At 38.1% G+C, this 26,282-nt stretch overlaps 1 protein-coding gene across 2 annotated transcripts in view; it reads right to left on the bottom strand.

Moving 5' to 3' along the window:
* The window catches only part of THSD7B (thrombospondin type 1 domain containing 7B), a 1,621,840-nt gene that overhangs the window by 374,330 nt on the left and 1,221,228 nt on the right, over positions 1–26,282 (bottom strand). For both annotated transcript variants that reach the window (XM_040474954.1, XM_040474955.1), the window contains 3 exons: positions 14,715–14,906; positions 12,473–12,707; positions 3,886–4,001 (listed from right to left, as the gene is read on the bottom strand). In XM_040474954.1, coding sequence (XP_040330888.1) covers positions 3,886–4,001; positions 12,473–12,707; positions 14,715–14,906 — 543 coding nt within the window. The remainder of the gene's footprint in view (positions 1–3,885; positions 4,002–12,472; positions 12,708–14,714; positions 14,907–26,282) is intronic.

Here is a 26,282-nt window from a genome sequence, read left to right as displayed (position 1 = left end):
AATAAAAGTGTATTCTAGAGATCTCTAGGTGATTCCGCTGTGTAGCCAAATTTGGAGACCACGAATATAAACTATTCTTAACTTTGATGACCCAATATGAAATCACACCTGCAAAAGAAAAGCTCCTCTTTCCTCATTAGCCAAGGTCACCACTTGCTCTGGCCCATGTTTCTCCAGACTTCTCAGTTTAGGTTAAACCACTTCTCCTCCCTCAACCCTACACAGTACCTCACCTGTGTCCCCACCTGCTGATCTGTTCCTAGGCTATGCTTTTCACTTTACAACTTTGACCGTGTCAATGTCTTGCTCAAAACTTTCTAATGAACCCCACCCTGACCTGGAGCTTTGGAACCAAAATATAGTTATTACCTGGAAGCTTACATTAAGGTACAATTCTAGACCCCATCTAGGTCTACTCAATTAGAATCTGTATTTACTAAGATTCTCAGGGGATATTTATGAGCATTTAAGTTTGAGAAGTATTATTCAAGAGCACCATTATCCAAAGTATATTTTGAAGGACACTCTCAAGGACAAGGAATATCCTGCCTGGATTCAAAGTCACATCATTCTCTCTCTTTACAGGACATTTGTCCATTCAAAAAAATAGTTATTGACTGACAACTATGCCCCATACTGTGTTGGGTTTAGATGATCCATCAGTGAAGATGACAGAAATGGTCCTGGCATTCATGGACTTCTAGCAAAGTCAATATTGACATGGAAGGATAAGGGTGTCATAAAGGGGGATGTGCAGGATGCCGTGGGATGATCTACTTAATGATGTGAACTGGGGACAGCCTAACACATTTGGGAGATCTAGGACATGACAATAGCATTCCTGGGGGAAAGCTGCTAATGCAGGTCCCTGTGGATGCACAGGGGGGGCATCTGAATACAGTGTCAGCTTCAGACATAACAGGCGCAAAGGCTCAGGGCAACTAAGGAAATGCTTGCCCAAAGCTTACTCCATGCAACAATAAGAAAACTGTTGCCATCATTAAGCAAATAACGTTGGACACTTCAGGCAATCCTGAAGCATGACCCAATCATGCTCTAGGTGATTTCCATATATGTAGGCGTGACTATTAACCCTGTTTTTCAATCGAGGAAACTGAAGCACAGAGAGATGAAGCAATGTGTTCCCATCACAGAGCAAACTTTGAAACTCAAGTCTTGCCTATCTGGCTCCCGCATTTGTGTTCTTAGCCATCACACTCTACAACTGTTTAGCTGGGAAGAGCACGATGCATTTAAGAAGCTGAACATAGGCCATTATGTCAGGAGTTCAAGCGGTGATTGTTTATGGATCTATTGTTTTTGTTTGTTTGTTTGTTTGTTTGTTTGTTTTTTATCATCAGAAGTAGTCATTACCATTTAGGAGCAGCTTCTTACAACTCACATTTTTGAGAACTGTCCCGTAGTTAATGAATCAGAATTTCTAGCTCTGGAGCTGAAAATAGGCATTTTGGAATGCTTCCAGGTGATTCAGAGACAATAAAGTCTGAGAACCACAGGTTTAGAGGTACAATTCCCTTTAATATTATCCTCCCTCACATAGTCCCTCCTAATTAAGCCATGGTTATTTAATAATATATTGGTCCCAAGGTATAAACTAAACATGAGGGTAAACAGGATTGGAGTGGAAAGTTGGAATAAATCTGAAAATTGAATCTTTGCTCCTCTAGGTCCCCTGACTGCCAGGCTGTGAAAAGAATTATCTAGGCTTGAAAAAGTGGAGGCAGAAAAAGGACCACAGAGGCTTAGAACTATTTTCATTACAATGCCAACCATTTAAATAACTAATTGAATTTCCGGAAATTGAAGTAAATTTAAAATTGCTGGAAGAGCAATTATTTCACATGCTCTATGATGCCTCCATCCTTAGCCAGTGCTAGAAGATTCTCAGGCAACAGAGAATCTTCTTGATTGCAGAATACATGCAAGAGCAGTCTCTGAAATATTCTCTGGCCACTAGAGTGCACTGGCTCAACAAAACGAATATGTCTCCCTCCCTGTCAGGGGACCTTGACAGCTCCAACACCAATATCTGGCTGCCAGTGGGGTCTTCTTTTTAATTCAGTCTTTCCTTTCCTATAATCACTTAACAGAGGAATTATGCTAATCTCTCATGAGGAAGAAACTAAAAGAAACAGCTGAATCTCAATAAAACTCCTTCATCATATTTTATTTTCTTGCATTTTTCCAATACCTTTCTCTCTTCCTTTTTTTTTTTTTTTTTTTTTTTTTTATCTTTGGACATTTTTTCAAGTACATTACCATTAAAGTGCCAAAAGTCAGCCTCTTGGATGCTGCCTTTCAAATGGTTCAGAGAGATCAGAGCTTTTCTGTCCCACTCTGTCTGGAAACAGCATTCTCCTGGTTTCTCTACAAACCCTGTTCATTCAATTCCCTTACTTTGTATCCCCATTCAGGAGAATTAGTTTGCAAAAGTTCCTGGAAGAACCTGTTGTTTCCATCCCTTAAAAGATCATAAAATTATTCCACTGTATTTTTCAAAGCTCTTTCATATTCAAAATATTTATTTGTAATTCTACCCATAAGAAAGCTCACTGGATACAACTATATTAATTTCATGACAAAATATCATTAAGAAGATGAAATGGCACAGTTATGAAAACCTTATGCAGGTTCCCCACCACTGCTCTATAAGACACTGATAATAGTAATCTTCATTAGCTGTCACTGTCCCTTTGCCAGTCACTAAGAGTGGGTTTGAAGTATCTGGCAGATCTATGTCTGGGTTGGTCATACTTTCACATCACTCCCATGACGACCTGCGAGTCAAAGAACATTTAGGGGATCCTAGATGCGCAGGGATGGAATTTCCCAAGGAAAGGTATGAATGCTCTCAACTTTTGTGTCAGGTTCTCCCCTTCCAGAACTGCATACAGTACTTCCTTGTCCCTTATTCCAGAAGGCTAATATAGCCTTGTCTTGTTTGAGAAGACATGACTACCGAGAGAAGGCTAGGATATGTGTGTGAAACCCAATTTACTCTGAGCACTAGGGTTACGATTCTATGCATCCTTCCGTTTCTTGGATTTGCCTTTTCTTACTGTGGCAATGGTAAGATCCAGAGGACCAAGGCTAGGGTATAAGACTATGGGTATAAGAACCAAATTATTAATTCTATGTCTTCTGTAGAAATGGAGCTTTTGGACTAGGAGTACTGGTATCGACACATAGACTAGCTCATCAGGGGAGTGCAATGTGCTGGGAGTAAAGACCTGTTCCATGACAGAGGGTCATTCTACCAAAGAGCTCCTGTGTGTTTTTTTAGGATTTTGGTATTAAGTATCCTGGATCACTGCCATCCAAATACACGCAGGTGTATGAAAGTATCAATATTTATAGTAAAGAAACACAAATCTTATATTGCCAATTTTTGTACCTATTCAAAACTTTTCATGTGTTGCCCTTGTTCTTCTACAGACTTACATTTATCAGTGATGTAAGCACAGTGCTTAAGGCCCTATAGTCTAATAAAGATGCCTACAGTCAGACTCCCAGCACACAGGAGCCACAAAGAAACTGCCATGGTGTTGAGGCTTTATAAGGAACCATATTTGAATGGCTGTTCAAAACACCACAACAAGGTTAAGAGAGGATAAGCATTTCTGCAAAGCGCTACAGTGAAATTTTTGGCACACACACAGTAACTGAATAGGTTTGCTCTGTCATGTTCTGGTGGATCTGGAAATCCAAGACTTCATTAACAAATTTTACCAACCTTGTTTCACAGGGGGACATGCAAATGGAAAAGAAAGATGCTCCCATTCTACAATCTCTCATTTATTTAGCAGTGGGGAAGACAATTCAGGTGGTCGGGAAGGAAAGCACTAAGAAACAGAATGCACCGACCTGGTTGGCATGACCTTGGGCAGGGCGTCCACTCACTGAAAGCTGTCACAGTACAGTCTTTTTTGCATGGGAGAAGACAAGGACGCACTGTTTCTGGCCGAGTGGAATCTGGACATCTGTCAATATGAAGAGACAACATCAGTGCCTCCTGGAAAGAGTAAGTTGTTTAGTTCTATGCTAAACAATAGAACTATAGGATTTCAGAACAGAAAATACTGAGGTTCTGTTTTTACTTTTATAGACAAGGAAGAGAGAGACAAGGAGTTGAGGCTATTTTCCCAAGGTCTCCCAGCCAGAGGCAGAGCCAAAGCAGACTTCAGCTCTCTTGACCTGGAGACCAAAACACTTCTTCACTAGTCCAAGAAAACAGCAATACCAGAAACCAATGAAAGACGAATGCCAAGAAAGTGTCTCACCATCAACATCAACTCAAGTGACACTTGATTTCTTTTCAGAATGAACACATCTGATAAATTTTTTTGGAAAGCATTTTATTCAGGGTAATATATCAAGTCTTTGATATTCTACAAAAGGAACAGGAAAATACAGGGCAATATATGAACATAGTGGGAAACAAAAGTCATTGAAAACCACTTACATTTGCTTTACATTTTGATAATAAAAAGAATTTTAGAATATTTAAACAATCAATAGGTATCTCTTTTGAACATGTGGAGTGATGAGACGGAGTAAACAAAATGTGACAGAAGGCAAAGGCCAAATAAACTAACTAGCATTAACAAGAGAACACTTCAATTCTATCATTTTTCTGAGAATGAATGCTCATACTTGGGACGAAAATACTACAGTCAACTAATTCAAAGCCATTTAGAAGAACTAAAGTCTCAGAAGATGGCAATCAAGTTTTTGTTTTCTTGCCTGCTTATTTGTTTTATGAATACAGAGGGCTAAAAACCACATTTATTACCTTCTAAAATAGTGATATGCTGAGAAGAAAAACAGGAAAGAACTCAGCAACATTTTTTGCATTTTAAGTTCTGTTTCTCATAAGTTCCTCATAAAGCACATAAATGCAGTGTGCGTAAAGCTTAATAGCATGAGATAGCCAGTGCTGAGTTTCCTAATAACAACAGTGAGAGGCATTATAAACTTCATTTTCAAATGATAAATTGAGGCACTGAAATAATCAGTAATGGACCCAAAGCTACATGGGGACAGGCCATTTGAGAAAAATTATGGTAGAACAAAACACCAGTGTAGCAAGTTCAGACAATGAATTGACCTTATAGAAGGAGAGAACAGAAATTAGAGGAGACAAAATTAACAAGAAAATAATGAATTAAAAAGAAACACAGAGCTGACGAAAAGATGACAATTTAGGTGAAAATTCCACCAATTGTACATAAAACAACCAATGTGCAAACACAAAGGTTGTCCAGTTTTCAAATACTTCATAGAAGTAAGAGAACAGACAATAATGGTTATGGGAGAAGAGGAAGAATAATTAGTCACCCAAGAATGGAGAAGAATCTGGATGACATCAGACCTCATCAATTTAGATAATTAACAAAATAAAAACAATTTCTTAGTTTTAAAACTTTAGAATAGAAACAATACATAAGCCAAACATGGAGGACTGAACTTGACCATGGAACAGAATGCACATGATACCACTTTTGCCACCATAAGGTAAAGACAAAGTAGACAAAGAAGGGGAGATGGAAGGGGATAGAGAAAGAGCGGGGGCTTGGATGTCCTCATATGACAACACAGGTGGGCAGAGTGCCAGTCTAAATATAAATGAAAACAGAAACAAAGCTCTAAAAAGATTAATTCAAAGTGCTAATGTGCCAACAGAACACCCACCATCTGGGAGTCGAGACAGGAGTTAGTGTAAATGAGTTCAGATCCGTTGCTTTCACAAGAGGGAATGGAGGAATGGGCATTGTACATTGACAAGTGAAGATATTTATGAATGATATGTGGAAAATATAGTATTTAGAGTCAGGAGGTAAACATCAGAAAGGGAGGAGGACTACAAATATATACTTGTGCTTGTTTGCATTGACATAATGGATGGAGATAAGAAACTAATACAATGGCTGCCAGTGGCAGGACAGGAGGTAGGGGAAGTGGATGGGAGCAGGGGCATGAGCGTGAGGATTCTCTTTGTTATATATATCTTTGCATGTTGTTATGATTTGTGAACCATGTGGAGGCTCACCCAGTCAAAATAGACAGAGAAAAAACACAAAACAACTGTTAAAAAGTTGTTGTGGTTGTGTTTGAGATGTGGGATACTAAATGGAGCATGAGATGGACAGGCCCTGTTGCTTGCCATCATCGTCTCTGTATCATTTCATTTCTTCTGGGGAGTATATAAAATGGACAAAAATAAGTTAAAAGAGAAAATGCATATACTCACAGAAAAAGAATGGCTCAGTAAATTATTAGTGGCATTATTATTATTTTCATTATTATCATTAGTATTTATTTATTTTAGGGAGTGTGAGGGAAGGGCAGGAGAAGAGAGAGAGAGAGAGAGAGAGAGAGAGAGAGAGAGAGAATACCAAGCAGGCTCTATGCTCAGCATGGAGCCCCATGGGGGCTCCATCCCACAAACCTGGGATCATGACCTGAGCTGAAATCGAGTCAGTTACTTAACTGACTGAGCCATCAAAGTGATTCTAGTGGCTTATATTATTATTAATTATACTTAATATACACAGAAACACTGCCTATCAAAGAGATCAATTCAGTAAAAAAAATGAGAGAAAGAAAGAAAAGTGTCTTTATGAGAATATAGTGTTACTTAAACAAGCTACTCGGGTAAGGAAAATTTATGTCATACTTTACTGGAGATAGCAAAAAACACTAAAATCATTCCCAAGTCCTTTATTCATACTCTAAGGTCTACTAAAATTAAATTGAGCTGCTGTTTATTCTAACTCCTCTCCAACAGCTCCTGTGGTATATGGATGGAAATGAAAGTATGACTCGGGCAACGCCGACTTCTTGTGTGCTCAGTGGAGCGGCAGGAGTCCCACTAAAACCAGCCACCTCACACTCACTCCTGCATTGGTAAAATAAGCTTAGAAATATTTGTGGCACTAGCTTCAGGCTTTCTCGAGAAGGAGGCTGATCCTGCAGGGATTTTGCTCATTTCAATTAGGAGCAGGTGTTTATCTCTTTTAGGGAACTGAAGTTGTCTACTTTATTTACCCTTTATTGGCATCATGCACAATAAATACTCACTGGGCATAATGTCAAGTTTCCATAATACAGCCTCTTTCTCTCTGTGTGTTCTTCCCTTAAGTCCGTAAGAGAGAAACGGTATCATCTCCTCAATAGCAAAGATCAAGCTCAGGTTACATTCCTTTTATAGAGGCCACGAACTGAGAGCTTTCCTAGAATGTGATTTGTGGTCTGATAGGAGCCAAACATTCTCTTGTCAGTGAAAACTGTGTTTTTGTTCATTTCTTTTGCAACCTCTTTCTGCAGGGGTTCAGCTTCCTCTTCCTTTCTCCTTAGATAGTGTCTACCCCTTCAAGAATCATCAAATTTCTAATTTGCATCAATTTCTTCTTAGTCTTCAAAAATACTCTGACCATTAGCAACATATGTGCCCTCCATTTCTGAAAAAAAAAACCTACAAGGTTTATTTTCTGTATTATTGTATTGACACTGACCAAGAAAGGCTTTGACTTCTCTTACTCTGTTTTCTTGCGTGTGTGTGTGTGTGTGTGTGTGTGTGTGTGTGTGTGCGCACGCGCACACGTGCGCCTGCGTGTCTATGTATGCATGCATGATGCATAAACTAATTTTTAACGCCTTAATGTGGAATTGCATCTTATATCATATCTTAAAAGTGCCATACAGGGGCGCCTGGGTGGCGCAGTCGGTTAAGCGTCCGACTTCAGCCAGGTCACGATCTCGCGGTCCGGGAGTTCGAGCCCCGCGTCAGGCTCTGGGCTGATGGCTCAGAGTCTGGAGCCTGTTTCCGATTCTGTGTCTCCCTCTCTCTCTGCCCCTCCCCCGTTCATGCTCTGTCTCTCTCTGTCCCAAAAATAAATAAACGTTGAAAAAAAAATTAAAAAAAAAGTGCCATACCTTAGCTCAGTGTAAATATTTAGTAACAGTAAGTGAGTGATTCAATAGTATTCAATGTTATTGGAGCCTGAAGACAAATAAATCCCTGGGGATATTAGTCTAATTTGTCCAGCCATTTCTTAAACAAAATTAAAGCCTTAAAATCCAGGGAAACATATGGATTCACTTTTTACATAGTAAACAAAGTATGGCCCCTTGGCTTTTATCATAATTTACACTTCCTAATTTTGCATACCACTCTGACCCTAGATTGGCAGTGGTCTCAATAAAAGGATGAATGTATTTCATTTCAGCACATGTATTTCCCTGGACTAGCACTGGAATGCTCTATAACTATTATCTCTTTGTTGCTCTGTAGCTTTCAGTTCCTTATAAACACTGCGCTGAAATGCATCAAACTGAGCTACAAAGATCTGCCATTTTTCAGTTTTGCCTCCATAATCAAGATGCAGACACAAAGCTCCATTTCTTTGATCAATCCTCCAACCCAGGAACTAACGTACGTCTCACTCAGCTAGGTGGGGCGAACCTGCCAGGTTTGTCAACATTAAATGTTTAAATGGAGCTCTCTATTATTACATCTCACACAATGCCAGGTGTTTTCACATTAAAGGCAGCAAGTGCCTTATCAGGACTTTCAGGAGGCTTTGAGTTGTGTGTTTTTAATCTTTTTTATTATTTTTTGAATGCTGCAACTGAAAAAAAAGACAATAAATAGTGAAACAAAACCAAACAAAACCCTAGAACTATCCCAATAAGCTCTTACTTCTGTTTCACTTGTGCCCTGGCTAGTTCTCATTTTCTGATATGATCAGTTCTATTACTCATACAATGCTAACATTCTCACCTATACAACTGCATAGAAACCAAGACACCAACCCAGGGAAGCAAGAACTTGCAAGGAACTCTGCCTCCCAGTGCAGTGGGCTTGGAGATAAAACATTATATTAGCCGTCCAGTCCATGGAGACATGCTTCTTTCTCTCTACCCCCAAAGGCCCCCTCTTCCTCAGCATATTTCCTTCTTTTCTGTTTCTATTCCCCTACCCCCACTCCAAGGATTTCCCAAATGGCAGGGAATCTTTTCCCACTGCAATATCTTTTACTTGAAAAAGAACAAAAACAGTATATTTTTTGAAAGGGCAGAGTAAAGAGTATTTTCTACTGCTGATAGTTTCATTATCTCACTATGTGCTTCACTGGACACTAGGTATTAATCTCTTATCTCAATTAATCTCCTTAACCTAAACATTTTTAATTAATTTTATTAAAGTCAAACTCAGGTTCCTCATATTTAGCAGGGTCATTTGGAGATACACAGTAAGAATTCAACCTAATTCTGTTGAGTCTAATTCTGAGGCTGTTAAGTCTCCAGCCTCATTAGCAGTGTAAAAAGTAATTAGCAATCTCTCTCTCTCTCTCTCTCTCTCTCTCTGTGTGTGTGTGTGTGTGTGTGTGTGTGTGTGTTAGGGAAAACATCTGTGAAATTTATTTTTCTGTGATGGTAAACTGAGCAAACCTGGAGGCTATTCACAGCAATAATAACATTTATGTGTTCTGGCTTAAAAAAAACAACAACGGCCATTTGAAGTAATTCTAGAATAGAAAAGGAAATTGGAGCTACTTGAACATGTAATCCAATTTTTCATGTCAAAACAGACTTTTAAACGTGACAATTTATTTGGTGTTAGTCTCAATTCTAAAGTCCTTTTGCTAAGAAATAAACAAACTGTGCTCATATCAAGTGGATATGAATTCCCTGTTCTGGTTCAGAGCTAAAAGGGTTTTTGTTTTATTTTGTTTTGTTTTTTAATTTTATTTTGAGGGACAGAGAGCACACAAGCAGGGGAGGGGCAGAGAGATAGGAAGAGAGAGAATCCCAAGCACACTCTGCACTGTCACTGCAGAGCCTGATGTGAGGCTCGAACTCATGAACCATGAGACCATGACCTGAGCCAAAATTAAGAGTTAGACAACCAACTGAGCCACCCAGGTACTCCAAGAGCTGAAAATTTTTTATGTAAGGGAGAATATCAAACATCAGGCATGCTAAATTTTCTCATCATGATAAGGAATAACACTTTGCTGCATTTTATGTAGGGTTTACAACTATAAGCCATATTTAATTTTATTTGTATATTCAAGTTGATATTTCATGAGTCTTTTTTAAGCAGTTGAAAATTTATATCATAAAAATGAACATTATCAAGCCTAAAATCCTTCCCAAGATAAAGGGAGTTTTCATGTCTGCATAATGTCTCTATAAGCTTTTTAGGATTTTACCGTAACCCCAGGAATTAGATTTTCACCTGAGTCTAGTGATATGTGAGCATTATTTTCCGTGTTTGGCTATAACTCCCATTGGTTCAATCAGTCCGTGTAGTGCTATGCATACCAGGTGAGTTGCAAAACACAACTGACATAAGCTGATACTCCAAAAAACATTTCAAGCAATGTCAAGTCAGGTCTGAAGCAGAAATAACATTTATGAATTAATAAGAGTAGAAGGTCATGCATATAATCTAGTCATTACTTTCACTTGATCTTAGCCAAAAGGCTGAGAAGCGATATCTAGTCATTACTTTCTATGGCAGTCCCCTTTGCCAAAATGTATGATGGTGGATCAAATAATTTTTCTTGAACAAAAGATAGACATCAGCTTTTCTCAATCTTCTGTGATTCATATCCAACCCTCATTAAACCCTGTAACTTTCCACATATAAATGTAGCTCATTCATCGATTCCAAAGACATTTATGGTACACCAGCTATATGCCAAACATTGTGCTAAAGTCTGGGTTTGTAGCAATTAAGAACATCCAACTCCAGTACTCTTAGAAGCCACCTTTGGGAAGGGAGAGAGATTAGGTCTTCTGAACTGTGCTTCACTTCAAGTCATATTATCTTTGCTTGCATTTGCACAGTCATCTGCACATCGGATGCTCCAACACCAGCAGTATCTGGCCAGTCTGCATGACTTGTGCCATCCACAGTTCACAATCCTTATCTGAGTTCCTATGACTTTCCTTACATAAAATTGTGGTTTCCATACCACCGTGGGTAAGGCTCAGAGCCCATCATCAAGGTTTCCCAAGGTGAAATTGGGATGTCCCAATTGAGATGTCCCAGACAGCAACACAAATTGGATTGAATCAGGTGGACAAGTAAGTGTATCTGCCTGTGTTGCCAGGAAGGGCAGGGGCACACTTAGCAGGATAGGCCCAGGACTTGATGTTGCCAGGATGTGCTCTGCTTCAGTTTTTGCTTCTTTCTGAGCATCTTTTTCACTCCCCTCACCTGCTGTTTTCCCCAGGACCATGCTTGTGGCAATTCTCAATTCATATACTTAGAGCCTCATGAACAGAAAGAAGAGAGGGTTTTATTTTCCCAATCTGTGAATTCCTGGGGAAGCACTTTAAGTTGCCTAGTTTGTGACACTAGACAAAAGTTTGGGTGTTCCCATCCTGGTGACCCACAATTCCTGTGATTGGAGTGGGGTTGTTCTGTTTGTTCGTTTGTTTGTTTTAAGTAGGCTTCATTCCCAGCATGGAGTCAAAGGCAGGACTTGAACTCGTGACCCTGAGATCAAGAGCTTGATGCTTCACCAACTGAACCACCTAGGCGCCCCTGGGGTGGGATCTTTTACCACAAGAAGGAGACTAGGAAATCTCCATGGACAGAACAGTTACCTGGTCACTGTACATTGTGTAGGTCCCTTGCATTGTCTTTTCCAAGATACTTCCCACGTGGAATGAGGAAGAGTCAGGTCTTCTCCTCGTTTGGTCTAGAGATGAAACTCCCACAATGGAGTTTTCTGCCTAATTACTCTTTTTGCCTATCACTTGCAATTGTCCTTGACTCTTTTTCATAACTATATCCTAGTTCCTAGATCTAAATTATCCTGTTTTGTTTTTTAATTTATGTCTTCATGTGCAGAGTCTAACATATATGAGATTATAACCTACTTGCAGGCATGAATCAGTCCATTCAAATGGCTATGTGGATTTATTGCCCATGGCAGAGAAGATCAGTGGAACCTAAAGAGGAGTGTGACACAACCATATCCTTTCAAAGGGGGGAACCTACCTTCATACTGAACTCGTCTTTATGTGAGTGAAAAACAACCAAAAATACTGAGAGATCAAGAAAATGTTTGATTACTCAAATAGATACAATATTGGTGGGCCACATTTACTTTCCATAACTTTACTAATGATTCATATTATAATTGTTTCTACCTTTGTTTGAGAGATATGTACTTTCTTTTTTTAAGTTTTTCAATGAAAATTTTTACTGTATTTATTTATTTTGAGAGAGAAAGATAGTGTAAATGGGAGAGGTCCAGAGAGAGAGGTGAGAGTGAAAATCCCATGCAGGCTCCACACTATCAGCACAGAGCCTACCACAGGACTTGAACCCATGAACCATGAAATCATGATGCAAGCCGAAGTCAGATGCTTAACTGACTGAGCCACCCCGGTGCCCCCATACGCACTTTCAATAAACTATTGGTGATACCTTTTGGTCATCACTTGTCCCACATGACTCTTGACACAGAAGACCCTCCGTGTCTGAATGCCCACACCACAGGTGGCTTCTCCATTCCAGCCAATGGTTGCATTAAGGGCAGTTACCAATGTGTCTTCAGAACAGGGGCCCCAAGGCGATGTCTCCCAGTAGAGCTGCATACAGGAATGGTCATTACATGAACGATATTCTTGGAGGGCCTGAGTAGCGGGACATGGTTTTCCACCTACAAAAAAATAACAATAAAAAAAGGATACATAGTTTTTGCTGTTGTTTTTAGCAGGGGCTGCTGTTGTTACTGTCATTCTTATTTTTGCTGTTTTCACTGTTTATTTAATGCTTATTTATTTATTTTTAGAGAGAAAGAATGTGAGCCAGAGAGGGGCAGAAGGGAAGAGAGACTCCCAAACAGGCTCCAGGCTTCGTGTAGAGCCCAAAATGGGGCTCCACCCAGCGCTTAATCTCACCTGAGATCACAATCTAAGCCCAAATCAAGAGTCAGATGCTTAACTGACTGAGCCCGCCCAGGGGCCCTTGTTTTTGCTGTTTTAATGGTCCAGAAAGGTGGTTTCTTGACACAGGATTCCAAAGGCCTGAACCTCTGTACCCTTCTGCCCATTCCAGGGCCATGGTCTTTTTGTCCTGAGTAACAATCTGAGGACAATATATTGCACTTTCCCTCCTAAATAATAGGTAGCAGCACATGTTGATTAGATCAAAAACAAAAACAACAAAAAACCACCACCAACAACAAAAAGAGATTCTATTTCCCACCTCTGAGTCCTGTGTCTCTGAGATAAACTCCAAAGAAATCTACTTTTATATTAGTAACATGATGCCTACATAAGTTAGTCTGTTAGATATAGTAGCCCATGACCTTGAAGTGGTATTAGGTCAAACCTATACACTTACACACACATTACCTATATATGGTCTCTTTTTCCTAAGAGCATTATTTTTCTCAGAGAATCATTTTAAGACACCCATCTTCCATCAAGCCGTGCATTTTACTGCAATTTTGAGAAACCCAGAAGTATCTCTTAAAGTTTGGCAGAAGAGAGCCTATCCTTAAACTCTGAAATAATATCTGACAATGTGTTATCCACTGGCAGGGAGACCAGACAGATGTGCATCCTTACACTCTTGGGTGAGTCAGACAATCAAATTTCATTACTGTCTTTTCTTTCACATTTTTATATCCATGTAAAAACTGGCATTAATCTAAAGTATTTATTTTTTTTTCCTACTCTTCCACCCTATGATGTTTTATTCAGTGGGCCAAATGCTCAAAAAGATTTGTGACCTTGGTTTTGTTATTCTTGTTATTTTTTTCCCATTAAATACTGCTGACTTTTTTCTCCTTCCAGAAATATAAAAGACAAGAGGGGGAAGCAACTGCAATGTAAGAATATGAAAATCTTCATTCATCTTGACCCTGGCCCCATTTTTCAGGATCACAGAACAGAATCTTGTTTAAAAAGGAGCTCCTCACAGCCAGTGGCCACACCATCCTGCTGTTCTTACTGAGCCCTAGGCAGACGAGCCAAGGGAGAGCCTGAAAGAACGAACGTATGTGTCTGGGGACAGAGACATGGCTATCAATGATAGAAACAGCTGCTCCTCCAATTTGTTCTGATGTCACCCGTTTACATTTCCATAGCACATTTTAGCTTCTTCAAAGCCATTTCAGAGCCTTCATCTTCTTCCCTCTCACAACACGCCAGCATGACAGAACAGGAAATTGGACCACATGGATCAGATAGCTTGCCGATGTCAGTGGCAGTTCCTGGTCAAGGAGCCATGTCTCTTGATTCCTAATTTGGAGCTTTTTTTTTTTTTTTTTTTTTACCAGACATATTTCAATTATATTCCCCAATGTCCCAATGTATGAGCTACCTGAAGCTGGATGTGTGGCAATCAAACTTTGTGGTTCCCCCCCCACCAAAATAAGTATAATGAAAAATAACAACCATCTGATTGCCATGGCCTAGGCATAGGTTTGGGCTAAGACAAATCATGTAAATATAGAAACTCAGTATAAATAAACTAGAGGGTTAAAGAGAAAAAGCATGCATAGAAATGACATTTAATTTTGACTCAGGCCATAGAGCTATCACCTGTATGTGGCTACTTCCACAATATGACCTTCTCAAGTGCTTACGAGAAAAAAAAATAAAATAAAAACAGTAATTTGGCCATTGACTCCCCCATTGAACCCTTCACTATTACTCACCTTCTCCAGGCAATGCCAGTATAATCCTTGATCTGGTCTGTTTCCCATCTGCGTTTTTATTTGAACAAGACTGTGAACAGGATGACCACTCTGTCCACTCACTCACCACACAATCCATTCGGCAGGGAATTTCACAAGCCGTCCTTTCGGGAGGAGGAGATGCTGGGCAGAGACTCCCTGATACATCTTCTCCTGTAATCAACCAGATCGAGACAGATGCTGATTAATGCACAATTGAGGAGAGTCCAAGGAACATTTAGGTTCATTGCTTCCTCTACTACTTCAGTTTAGCCGAGAAGACTTCACCTTCTGTCTAAACCAATAAAGTGTGAAAAATGACGGTTTCTTCAGCCATTCATAATATTTATGTCAAGAAAAACTGCCAGGAGATCATTTGGCATTTAGAAAGGTAGATACCACAGCAAAACTCTCATTTGTCATCCTTCACAGGGACAGAGTGGGCTTCTTCCAGGAACAATTTAGCCACGGCTGGCTAGAGATAGACATGATTGACGTGTTATTGATAACCATATGTAATAAGTATATCTTTTTCTGCAAAACAGGTGCTACAGTGGTCTGTTGGACTGCAAACCTCAATTTATGCTGAACATTCTATTCTATGCTATAAAGAATTATATCATTCTAATTATCTGTTGGTTGCCTTTACCTCCACAAATGTAACTTTAAGCAAGATTAACACAAAATTATTCTTTTGTTATGTTTGTACACGTGGTAAATAATCCCAGACCATGGTGGAAATGGACTTGTGAAAAAATTATTATATAATGTTGATGGGGCGCCTGGGTGGCTCAGTCAGTTGAGCGTCCAACTTCGGCTGAGGGCATGATCTCAGGGTGTGTGGGTTTGAGCCCCGCATCGGGCTCTGTGCTGACAGCTCAGAACCTGGAGCCTGCTTCAGAGTCTGTGTCTCCTTCTCTCTCTCTGCCTCTCCCCTGCTCATGCTCTGTCTCTCTCTCTATCAAAAATAAACATTAAAAATTTTTTTAAATATTATATAATGTTGAGACAAATTTGAAGGCCCATCTGACATTTTTCCTAATACATTTATTATTCTCCCTTTGAATGATCTAATTAGTCAAACCCAAAATTTTTATATATGAAAATAATGGTGGAGAGTTGTTTCTTTCGTTGTTTTGTTTTACAATGAATAGATGTTAAGACTAAGGGGATCATTTCTAAGTTACTTTTCTGTATCTCAAATAATTATAATAATTGAAAAAATCTCTTTTAGGTTATTTACTCACTATTACAATTCCAGTGTTTGTCTTTATAGATTATAGTTCAACTCATACTATTTCCCCTGCTCACTGTCCCTTCATAAAAACAGAAGACATGAAGAATAATGATGTCATTTATAGTTCAGAGTAACAACACATATTTGGAACAGCATCTATAGGAAAGAGAAGTTTTGGCTGTGTGACTTTATGCCTGTGGAATTCTCCTATCATAAACTGCCTGACAAACAGAATAACTACAAAGGGGACTAATGTTTATAGGGCATCTCCTTTGTGTCAGGCACTGTCCTCGTAGGAAGCTCTTAGAAGCAGGAATAACCCATCTTCTTTTACAGATGAGGAATCAATGGTTCTGGAAGGAAAACTTGCTCAGGGTCACACAGACCTGAGATGGGAATCAAATTAAAACTTTCTGACTCCAAAACTTCTGCTTTTCCCATTAAGCACATTGTGTCTAATTCCAAGGAGATGGATTTTCCTTTGCTGAGGAAGTAAATAAAACCAGTCGACAGTAAGACTGCCTGGAGGAGAAGACAGTATACTGTTAATATCTGCATTCATATTTGTAAATGAGGCCAGGCTCATTGCCCCTGAGGTACAAATAAAACTTTTCAAGCATATTATGAGAAGTAATAGAGATTCTAGCAGATAATCAAGCTGAAAGACCAGTTCCAATCATTCTGTTTTTAGTCTCAGTCTATTTTTCAGGTTGAGTCCACACTGTATAGTATGTGCATATACATATGCACACAGATGCTCCCTCCCTCTCCCTCTCTTTCTCTCTCTCTCTCTCTCTCTCTGTCACACACACACACACACACACACACACACACACGTGCCCTGACACAGCTGAGGGGTAGTCTTTTCCCAAGTACAGAAGCAAGGAGGCCATACAAAATGCCCAACCTACATCTAGTCAAAAGTTAATTTCCATATTTGTGAATATTATTAACATAATTTTGATACAAAGCATTTTAGTTCTTAAATTTTTTAAAGTTTATTTATGTACTTTGAGAGAGAGAGTGCACGCATGCATGCAGGTGCAAGCAGGAGAGGGCCAGAGGTAGAGAGAGAGAGAGAGAGAGAGAATCCCAAGCAGGCTCTGTACCACCAGCACATCTCCAACCATGAGATCATGACCTGAGCAGAAACCCGGAATCCAATGCTTAACTGACTGAGCCACCCAGGCACCCTTATTTTTTAAATTAAAAAATATAGTTTTATTATTTTTTTTTTGAGAGAGAGAGAGAGAAAGAGAGAATGAGCAAGCAAGCAGGGGAGAGGGGTGGAAGGAGGGGGAGACAGAAAGAGAGAGAAAGAGAGAGAGAATCTTAAGTTTGGGTCTCAACCCCATGACCATGGGATCCTGACTTGAGCTGAAATCAAGAGTAAGATGCTCAACCAACTAAGCCACCCAGGTACCCCACAAACCACTTTAAAGCAGTGTCTCACAGAAGACGTTTTTGAAGCATAATAGGTATTAGTAGGGCTCTTACAAAAAAGTGGGGAGAAAGCTGTGAATACTGAGTTAAAATAGTAAACTTGGTCTCACTACTGAAAAACTCCTCAGAGTGCTGAAAATGCCAATGTACAGTGTAAATTTCTTAGGGTGGAAGTTGAATGTAGTGTTTTACAGACTTATTTGGCCAATAATCATCCATTTTTGAGGAGAATATCTCCTAGAAGTGGTATTTTGATGAATTGTTTTTAGAAAGCCCTGCCTTCAAGAGTTATAAGATTATCAAGTACTATTTGATGAATGTGTGCTATGTCCAAGGCATATAATGGGGCAAAAATCGGTGAAGATACTATTACATACCCCACTAGAGTTCATAACTCATAACAGAGATGAGCTATAAACATATAAAAAGAAAACTTAGTCCAAAAGTAAATGCCAAGTTGCAAATGTGTGTTTAAAACAGAAAACACTATAGTAGTTCAGGGAAGAGAAGGTCATCTGGGGGACTAGCATGATAGCAGAAGGCTTTCAACAAAGAAAAAAAGAAAGGTTGAAACTTGGTGGCAATGAAAGAGGATTCTTCAGGCAATGAAAGTATCAACAAAATAGGAAATAGGAATAGGTGGTAGGAAAATGCAATACATTTAGAAGATAATACTGAAGCTGCATGAGGAGAAGACAAAACCCATGCTGAAACTGTTATTTGACATCAAATTCTGAATCACTTAGACTGACACACAAGTTTTGTTATCTCTCTACCTTCCTTAAATTTCCAGTTGATCAGGTTTACCATGACTCAAATTTAACATCCTTCCAAATCACCATTCAGTACCCTTAGTATTCACATCAGGTGCTCAAATACTTTGAACACCTAAGCTCTCATTTAAACTGATATACCTATTTCCTCCATGCAGTTAAATGTCAATATTCCTACCGATATTTTGATAGTTTGTCTATACAGGATAATTCAGACATGTGAGTAAATGAATAAGATTTTCTTTAGGGAAGTCAAACTACTAATCATAAGCAGTGTCTGCAGTTTGTGAGTGAGCTGCAATGGGATCCCCATTACAAGGTAGCCCGGCTGCATACAGTTAAGTGTCTAGATGTGAAAACTCGCCCTACTTCTCCTCTCGAGTACATCACCTAACTTCTTTGAACCTCAGCTATTTCATCTGTAATAAGGAAATAATGACACTTATCTTTCAGGGATATTCTAAGCATTAGGAATCGTTTATGTGACATATATAGCAAAGTACCTAGCACATGAAGGACTTTCATTATACGGAAACCTTTAAAGTGTGTTTGCAAAGATGTACACCACAAAAACCTAATGGCCTTCTTTATATGAAAAAATCTAGATATTTATGCCATAGCCATTGAAAGCACTTACTTTGCCATTCATATATGTGTACAAACAACTACCAACAGTTTCACAGTCTGGTTCACATAAAATATAAAAACTATGTATAATTATCCAGATCACTTTATTTATATGGTTGTTGAATCTAAACCATTTAAGAGTCAAAAATAAAGCACTTGAGCCTGAATAACCTCAACTGCCCATCCAAATCAGTATAATTATCTGCCCTTATTGTACAGAGAGAATCCATCTCAGAAGAGGAGCATTTATACTTTCCTGTTTTCATTTTCTCGGATGGATCAATGAGACCAACTGAAATCTCAGGCAAGCATGGAAAATAAAGCGGCACATGGGACAGAAACTTGGCTATTAAAAGTGATTTTCACAAGCTCTGATAATCTAATGTCATAATAAAATAGAATATATTTAAGAAGGAAATTGAATTCATCTTTCAAGAAGACTGTAAAATTACTTCCAGCCCTTATCAGCCTCCTCAGGATCAATAATGACAAACTCCACATTCTCTCCTCATGGAGTGGACTTAATAAACCAATTGTGATTCTGAGAATATGGGATATGATGCTGCTTCAATGTGGCCATTCAGTATTTTTTTAGTAACTTAATTTGGGGAAATTCACATTATATAAAGTTAACCATTTTATTTTTTTTAATTTTTTTTTTCAATGTTTATTTATTTTTGGGACAGAGAGAGACAGAGCATGAACGGGAGAGGGGCAGAGAGAGAGGGAGACACAGAATCGGAAACAGGCTCCAGGCTCTGAGCCATCAGCCCAGAGCCCGACGTGGGGCTCGAACTCACGGACCGTGAGATCGTGACCTGGCTGAAGTCGGACGCTTAACCGACTGCGCCACCCAGGCGCCCCTAAAGTTAACCATTTTAGAGTAAACACCTCAGTGTCACTTAGTAAACCACAGTGTTGTGCAACCACTGCCTCTATTTAGCCTCAACACCTTTCATCACTCCAGAGTAACACCTTTTATACATTAAGCATTTTTCCCCTTTACCCCTCTCCTCAGACCCTGCAGGCACCAAGTTATGTTTTCTCTCTACAGATTTATCTATTTTGAGTATTCCATTTCAATGGAATCACACAATTTCTGATATGTTGTGTCTGGATTTTTTCACTCAACATAATGCTTTGCAGACTCATCCATGTTGTACCATATACACTACTTTATTCCATTTTATGATGAATAATATTCTATTGTACATACATACCACACTTTGTGTATCCATTCATCCATCACTGGACATTTTTTAGCTATTGTGAATACTGCTGCTATGAAAGTGCTTATACCTGTACTTTTTTGAGTACCTGTTTCCAGTTATTTTCAGTACATGCCTAGGGGTAAAATTTCGGGGTCATATTTATCACTCAGTTTTGTTTGTGATTCTGGGAACTGTGGCACAGATGGCCAGATAACTAGATCTTAGACACAGTAGTTTATACTACTGTCCTCATGCCCACCCATTCCCAGCCAAAAGCTAAAGTATTTAGATGAAAGGAAGATTCCTGAACATATGAATATACTCACAATTCCTTAAAAATGTTTATTTTCCCCATTGAAGTGCCACTTAAAGTGTAAATAGCTCATGCAGACTCTATGGCTACTGGTCAAGCAATCATGTAAATTTAACACTAATAAGCTATCAGAGTCTGGGCTTTCTGTATCAAACTAGTATTTAAACTATACCTATGGTATATATTACATCCTGTAACATTCCTTTTTTGTGACCACTAAGGACTTAGAATTCAATATTGTGAAGTACCATCTATCTTTTGTAACAATAGAGCAAACAACTATAATTCTTAGTTTTCTGATCTATATGTCCAAAAAGAGAAAAGATTATAAACAAAATGGAAAAAAAAGAGAACCCAGCTATTCACAAATCTACAGTATTATTTGGAAAGTAGACCAGCATTTTGTCATTATACAAACTTCAAACTACCTTGCTCTGCCCCAAATAATTCACTCTGGGTACTTTATTGATATTTTCTCTTGTATACTATTATACTATCTATGAAAAATAATGAAACAGTTATTGAAAATACTCTACATGTCATAAAATTTTATGTCCTATTTAAATCTCAGAAAAGAATGCCAATAAATGTTGATTAAATGCTTGCCGACAGCTGAGTAAGATGTCAACAGATAATACATAGCAAATTTACTGGAATTGATATGCACTTAATTTCATTTTTAAATTTAAATGTTACCTTCTTAAAGGTAAGTAGCCCCTGGCCACTTTTGGACTGAGACCTTAATCAACTAAGGAAGTGTTTATATTTTAAACCAATAAAATATAAAACTAAAGCTAAAGGCTAAGCAGAATCTACATGTAATAATGCAATGCCAGCAATAAATTAATGTCTCTGCTTATTAATTTCACAATTTGAAACTTACTTGTCTATCTAGTTGACACATATGTGAAGACAAAGAAACCTGATGTTAGGTATTATCATAATCACAATAACAAAAACAACTGTAATAAAAGAACATCAGCATCTGACATTTGAGAAAACATAGAGTGTATTATACTCTGTACTTACTGCTTTACATGTAGTGGTTTACTGAATATTCACAGTGACATCATTAGTTAGATACCATTGTTTACACCTGAGATACAGGAAGGTTAAAAAAACTTGCTCAAAGTCATACAGCTAGTATCTGAAAACATGGCACTGGAAAACCTATCTGTTAGACATTATAAACGATATTCTTATCTATTATGCTGTATTGCTTCCTGGCTCCTATCTCACATGTGCATTTATCATTACATTACTTTCAGCTGATGCCAAAACATAAAGATGTGATTCTACACAATCCATTGTCAACTACTCAATAAATTGAGTATTAGAAAGACTAAGCCTAAAGGAGTTGGCACCTTGATAATCTGGGAATTGCATCACAGGGTGGGGCAGAATAGGGCAACCTATTTCAAAAATAAAAAAGATAAGCAGATGAAAAAAGCTCAGAACTAAAAGATGGAAGGATAAGATAGAACACAAGACTGGAAAGGAAGTGGATAGGAGGGACACTCAGCAGAAACAGCACAATGCATGATTAAATAAATGATACAAACACAAGCAAAAATATAATAACGATGTAAGGATATTCACAAAGTAAAAACAAACAAACAAACAAAAAGAAACAATCAAATTCTAATAGCTATTAAAAGAAAATAAAGAGAATACAAGAGCAAAGGCTTAAGATGAATGGGGTACCCAAAAGGACTGCTAAAAAGAAAATACTTTAGGTAAGAATATAAGAGTTAAAAATAAGAAGCCAATATTTCTAAGGTAAACATGTTTTAAAAAGTTGTAAGTTAGCTGAAATTTAATCTACATGGCAGGTGAGATGTTTATTCAGAAATCTAACTGAGCAGCGATATCCAGTTCCCCAGCATATAATAACATAATAGCAGCTAACACTTTGATTACCTAGAATGTAACCTGCACAATCTTACATTTAACATGTATTTATTAACTCATTTGATCCTCAAAGCATTCATAACGGTAGACACATGCACCATATGTAGTAGATGTCAGTTTTTACTCTAAGTAAATTACATATATCAACTCATTTAAATGTCACAACAATACCATGAGGTATGAACTATAATTATGCTCATTATAGAGATGAGAATATTGAGTCTTGGATAAATTTAACAATGTACCCAAGGACAAACCTAAGTAAAATGTGGATCCTGAATTTGAGCCTGGACAACCTAGCTCTAGAGCCTATTTCTTAAACATGATGCTTTATTGACACTCATTATCTTCTCACTGTCAAGACAATATATGTACTGGGCTACATATGGCCTGATCCACTGGAGTCAGTCAAGCATAGAGGATTATAATACCGTTAGCTCATGAGTACTATTCTAAGTGTTACTCGGGGTGAAAGAAAATGTAGACGAGTAGACATAGAAGTAAACTAAAATTATCAAAAACAAAAACAAAAACAAACCCAAGTAAAATCTAACAAAGTGTCTTAGAGCTGAAATGCCATATTTTTGTTGGACTTAACCACATATTTCAGAAGAAAGTAACCACTATTTCCTGTGTGTATGTAAAGATTTGAAAATTACTCATTACAACTAAGGTGTGGGGGGAAAAGTAACTATATATATAGTGCTGTTTTTGACACCTACCATAATTTGACCTTGAAAAATAACTTTTTTTTTCCTAAAAATGACATCAATTTGTTAACAAGTCCCAATTTCTGGTTGGTAGTCAAAAACAGACAGGAGTTGTGAAGGGAAGGGGATACATAAATATATCCATTTAAAGTTCCTACTGAAATATTTCCTTAACTTGGTCTTTGTTATATCACTCAAAGATGCGTGTTTTTAAAGATGCAACTGCATCTATGCATCTATGTATTTATAGTCTTTGACATAGCTTCTGATTTTCTAGTCCACACACTACATACTCACCTAGACCTGACTCCAAGCTAGTCCCAGTTTCCTGGAGACAGTTAACACTTCCTATCCCACTTTGGAGCATACAGGAATTTTGGGAAGCCTTCATATCATAAATGGCCCAGAGAGACCAGGTTGTGAGGGTGGTAGGCAGCTAGCTCTGATCTCCTTTCTGTGCCTAAACACAGTACGTCATCCTCTCACTGTTGCAGCCCCATCCCTTTAGGTGTGGTGCAGGGAACCCCGTGTGCACAGGCTCTTCCCAAAGTATCAAACAGGGGAATGGTCCCTCTGCTTTTGCTTCCCCTTTAACCTATCTGAAACAGCCAGTTTTCATATTCATTGTTCAATATTTCATTTGCAAAAGGAGAGGGGGTGAGAGACACTCATCTGTGTACCTTCTCTTGCCCTCCCTGGGAACTGGCCATTGTAGGATTCTGGCTGACACTAAATCTGTATGGAGTCCTTTGGCCTCCCATCTTGGTATCTACAGGGAGCTATTTGGAATTTACAAAATACCTGGCTCTTGCATATGAAAGTCTGGTTTTCAGGATTTTTGTCTCTGAAAAGAGCTTCAAGATGGCAATTTTAGGCACTGACTGGTACCATCTGTTTGCATTCAAGGTATAATAATCCTGATCTTTTGACACAGTGGACAGCTCAGTAACCAGGGTATGGGGGGAGGCAGTTGCCCACAATGAAAAAAGCACACTGTTACATCTCAAAATACAATCCGATGACATCTGTTTAATATGGAAACTCTGTTTCTCATGAGAATTTTATAGAGATTCTCTATAATTTTTAAAAGATGAAACAAAAATTCTAACAATGGAATAAATGATCTAAATTTCCCTTTCAAAAGGGAAAATCTTGAAGTAAGTAAACAGTGGTTTATAAGGAACACAATATTTGATAGGAGTTGTGACATCTGGATTTGAGTTCTGCTTTCAACACCTACCAAAATGTGGCCCAGGAAAACTGTTAGGCTTAAGATTCCTTGTATAAGTGGTAGGAAGAGTGCTGCTATCATTCCTGATTATATTATTGGTATGGTGATAGACCAAAGAGGCTAATGTAAAATAATACTTTGGAAATTGCAAAGCACCATTTATATATAATGTGGCTTTAATTATTGGTTGAAAATGGAGATAAATGACATCCCAAACAGAAAAGTGATTTGGATCAAAGATACTACCTCTATTCTCCATCCCAATTTTGTCTTAGCTAGAAAAATAAAAAAGGAACTGAAATGAGTATAAAGGCAGAAATGACATTATTCATTTTGCCTATCTATATACCTATCTGTTTATATATCTAGCTATTCAGAAAAATATATGGATCAGCTTGAATATATGGTATACCTTTAGAAAGTATTTCAAGTTGTCTAAAAGTTTGCAAACATTGACAATCAATGTTTTTTAAGTTAAACTGGGTAAGTCAATAGAGTAAACTGATAATATAACAGTAAAGAATGATCATTTCTTTCTATATAATAAACCCCCAAAAAGATAATTCGAATGCCTTTAGTGAATAAGAAATATATTATAATTTACTTAGCTACCTTGTTATAATTGCTCAATTAAGACATTTTCAATTTTCTCTGTGACACATAACACAACAAAGAATATTCTTGACCATATCATTGATTGTTTTCCTAAGAACAAATTTTGAGAAATGGAAAAACAAAGTCAAAGGAGATGAATTTCATTAAGGTTCTCCCTTGAAAAGAGTTGTCAACGTGTGGGTTTTTTTCATTATTTACCATTACCCACAACTTTTTAATTAACATATAAAAAAATTCACTCTATGTATTGTATGGTTCAATGGGTTTTGGCAAATGCATGGAACCTTGTATCTACCAGGATTATCATGATACAGAACAGCTCTATCAACACAAACATTCCTTGTGCTTTCCCTTCGGGGTCAATTTGTCTCCTGAAATTCTAGTCCCTGGAAACCACTGATCTGTTCTTTCTCTCTATAGTTTTGCTTTTTTTCCCCCAGAATGTCATAGAGATGGAATTATACAGCATGTAGGCTTCGGGGGGTTTTCCATTTGTTTGTCTGTTTTCTTTTCTTTTGTTTTTATTATTTTTTTATTTTTTACTTTTATTATTTATTTACTTATTTTTTAAATTTACATCCACGTTAGTTAGCATATAATGCAATGATTTCAAGAGTAGAAACCAGTGATTCATCCCCTACATGTAACACCCAGTGCTCATCCTAAAAAGTGTCTTCCTTAATGCCCCTTACTATGTAGCTCATCCCCCCACCCACATCCCCTCCAGCAGCCTGTTTCTTCCCTATATTTAAGAGTCTCTTCTGTTTTGTCCCCCTCCTTGTTTTTATATTACTTGTGCTTCCCTTCCCTTATGTTCATCTTTTTGTATCTTAAATTCCACATATGAGTGAAGTCATAGGATATTTATCTTTCTCTGACTGACTAATTTTGCTTAGAATAATACACTCTAGTTCCATCCATATTGTTGCAAATTATAAGATTTCATTCTTTTTGATTGCTGAGTAATACTCCTTTATATATATATATATATATATATATATATATATATATATATACCACATCTTCTTTACCCATCCATCTGTCGATGGACATTTGGGCTCTTTCCATACTTTGGCTATTGTCAACAGCACAGCTATAAACATTGGGGTGCATGTGCACCTTCAAAACAGCACACCTCTATCCTTTGAATAAATACCTAGTACTGCAATTGTGGGTCGTAGGGTAGTTCTATTTTTAATTTTTTGAGGAACCTCCATACTGTTTTCCAGAGGGGCTGCCACAAGCAGTGGCAAAGGGTTCCTCTTTCTCCTCATCCTCACCAACATCTGTCCTTGCCTGAGTTGTTAATATTAGCCATTCTGACTGGTGTGAGGTGCCGTCTCATTGTGGTTTTGATTTATATTTTCCTGATGATGAGTGATGCTGACCTTTTGTTTTTATGTGTCTGAGAGCCATCTGGATGTCTTCGTTGGAAAAGCATCTATTCATGTCTTTTGTCCCTTTCTTCACTGCATTATA

This window comes from Herpailurus yagouaroundi, unplaced genomic scaffold (genome assembly GCF_014898765.1).
Source record: "Herpailurus yagouaroundi ecotype Mexico unplaced genomic scaffold, PumYag 140, whole genome shotgun sequence".
Taxonomy (NCBI): domain Eukaryota; kingdom Metazoa; phylum Chordata; class Mammalia; order Carnivora; family Felidae; genus Herpailurus; species Herpailurus yagouaroundi.
This window is presented reverse-complemented; position numbering and strand designations above follow the sequence as displayed.